A 2,500-nucleotide genomic window follows, 5' to 3' on the forward strand; every position below is an offset into this window, starting at 1 on the left:
ACGGTTCTGTCAACAGGGGTGGCTTTAAAAAGCAAACCCAGTGTCACTGTAAGAGTCTAGTCTTCCTCTGGGCTAGCCAGAGCATCTCTTTTTCTCTCTCTCTCTCTCCCTCTCTCTCTCTCTCTCTCTCTCCCTCTCTCTCTCCGCTTCTGGAGCCCCTCACCAGACCAAGGGCTCTCTGTGTCCCTGCCTGTATGGAGGTTTTGCGCAACATTTCAGTTTTGCCGTTTTGACTTGGGAATGCTTTGTTTTAAAATGGGATTTCATTTTCCCTTAGGAATGTTGGATCTTGACCTCAGGAGCCTGTTTACAAATGTCCATTCTCTTCATGAGAACAACTGAACACAGCCTCAACAGGTAAGAGCTCTTGAAGCAACAAGCTTTACTCAAACCTTATAGCCAATGACATTTTTTTTCTGAACTGCAGAGTAAAATCAACAAAGCGGATGAAAAACAGACAATAAAAAAGTAACACCCATTACTCTCTTCTGACTCGCCAGGTAACTAAAGGGGAAAACTATAGAACACTATGTATGGGCAGACGGGAGCATTCGGAAGCTTCTGGAAGGAAAAACAACGAGTCAGCGGGAAAGGAATCATGTCCAGTGGATTATGCCATCACAGTGCTTTGGATCTCTTCTGTCTGAGCACCAAACCAGTGTTTGGTGGGATGGTTATCCACCTGAGATGTCTTCGCTAGGAGACAACTCAACAGGGATAAGTGTGCCAACGCTCAAATCCGTCTTCAGTTCTTCAGGGTCCCAAGTCGGCCGGCTCATACTGGATCTGTTGTGCCCGTAAGAAAATTCTGGAATATTCATGAGAATTCCGCAGGGTGCTCTGCCTCTCAGGTGACTCCCCGCGAACTGGAGACGCTCCAGGGAGCGGGATTTTTCAGAGCACTTCTCTTTTTGGCAGTGCGTTCGCCTGACAACGGCAGACATGTTTAATTAAAGGAGCGAGAGAATCATCTGGGGATGCGCTCCTGAAGGAGGCTCAGTGAAGGACTGAGCTGAGGCTCCTGCTTCAGCTTGCTCGCATGCTGCACACACACCTCCTCCTCCTCCTCCTGTCCTCCTCCTTGAGGACTTGCTTGCTCTAAAGCACTAAACTGGCAGTGCGTGAATCCTCCCATGTCTCCAAGACACTGAAACTGAGAATACTCCCTCTTCTTTGTCATTGAAAGTCTTTGAAACTAAATACATAGTGTGAGCCCTCTTCCACACACACACATACACACACACACACACATACACACACATTGTTGCTGTTACTGTTGTTGTTTCTCATCTACACGCGAGCCGGTGAAAAATACCTACCTTGGCTGTTGATATTTGGGTGTAAACTACATCAAGCCTAGTTGTTGGGGTGCCCAAGGGGGCTGTGGCAGAGCGGGCACTTTGAGTCATGGCTGCCCACGTCGTGCTCGCCTGCCTGGGTCTGGCTCTGGTCCTTGGGTCTGGCTGCCTGGGCCCGAATGGCGGCTCGTGGACTGTGGACGCCCAGGCGTCGTCGGCAGCCGCCACGGCCAATCAAACGGCACCGCCCTCCGAGTCATCACCGGAGGTGACGTTGGCCACACCAAGCATCGCCGTGCCGAGCGTGGCGTCTGAGCCCAAGCCCATCCTGCCCATGGGCGGCAACTGCCTGGGCTACTACGATGTCATGGGCCAGTGGGACCCACCGTTCAACTGCAACGCCGGTGTCTACCAGTTCTGTTGCGGCTCCTGCTTTTACCGCTACTGCTGCTCCAGCAAGGTCCAGGGGCTGGACCAGTTGGCCTGCTCCAACTACGACACGCCCGTATGGGCCAACACCGGCAAGCCGGTGGCGCCCGTCACCGAGGCCCAAGAGGAGCCGGAGCGCGACAGCACCCACATGATCGTCTACATCATCTGCGGCGTGGTGGCCATCATGGTACTGGTGGGCATCTTCACCAAGGTGGGGCTGGAGAAGAGCCAAGGGAGACAGCAGGACATGCCCAACTCCAGGTAAAGGGGAGAGAGAGAGTGAGAGAGAGCGAGAGAGAGAGTGAGTGAGAGAGAGAGAGTGAGAGTGAGAGAGAGTGAGAGAGAGAGAGAGAGAGTGAGAGTGAGAGAGGCTGGGCCTCTGGTGCTGGTACCAGGGTGTGCTGGGCAGGGGAGTTTAACCTGGGCTTTTATATGGCACTATTAGAATGAATTGCGATGGCATTTGGGATTGAGTGGAAAGTGCTGAGGTCTCCCTTTCTGCAGAGCTGCAGCCGCTGGGCTGTGTGTGTGTGTGTGTGTGTGTTCGTTTTTTTTGCATACCCACAATGGAGAGTCTACGATCAGGGTGTGTGATGGCAATATTTTAGCGTGGATTATTGACAGAAAGTTGGAGTGCTGCCATGCTTGATCTAGAACAGGGGGGGGGGGGGTGAATGAGAGAGAGAGAGAGGAGAGAGAGAGAATAGAGGAGGAGGGGCAAAAGAATGTTCTATTGAGAGTGTGAGCAACGTCAGCTAGCACAGGACCGA

At 52.5% G+C, this 2,500-nt stretch overlaps 1 protein-coding gene across 2 annotated transcripts in view; it reads left to right on the forward strand.

The window, feature by feature from the left end:
• Positions 1 to 2,500, forward strand: part of LOC125296332 (protein shisa-8) — a 75,178-nt gene that overhangs the window by 1,277 nt on the left and 71,401 nt on the right. For both annotated transcript variants that reach the window (XM_048246203.1, XM_048246204.1), the window contains exons 2-3: positions 278 to 357; positions 501 to 1,991. In XM_048246203.1, coding sequence (XP_048102160.1) covers positions 1,408 to 1,991 — 584 coding nt within the window. In that variant the 5' untranslated portion in view covers positions 278 to 357; positions 501 to 1,407. The remainder of the gene's footprint in view (positions 1 to 277; positions 358 to 500; positions 1,992 to 2,500) is intronic.

This window comes from Alosa alosa, chromosome 6 (genome assembly GCF_017589495.1).
Source record: "Alosa alosa isolate M-15738 ecotype Scorff River chromosome 6, AALO_Geno_1.1, whole genome shotgun sequence".
In the NCBI taxonomy this organism is placed as follows: domain Eukaryota; kingdom Metazoa; phylum Chordata; class Actinopteri; order Clupeiformes; family Clupeidae; genus Alosa; species Alosa alosa.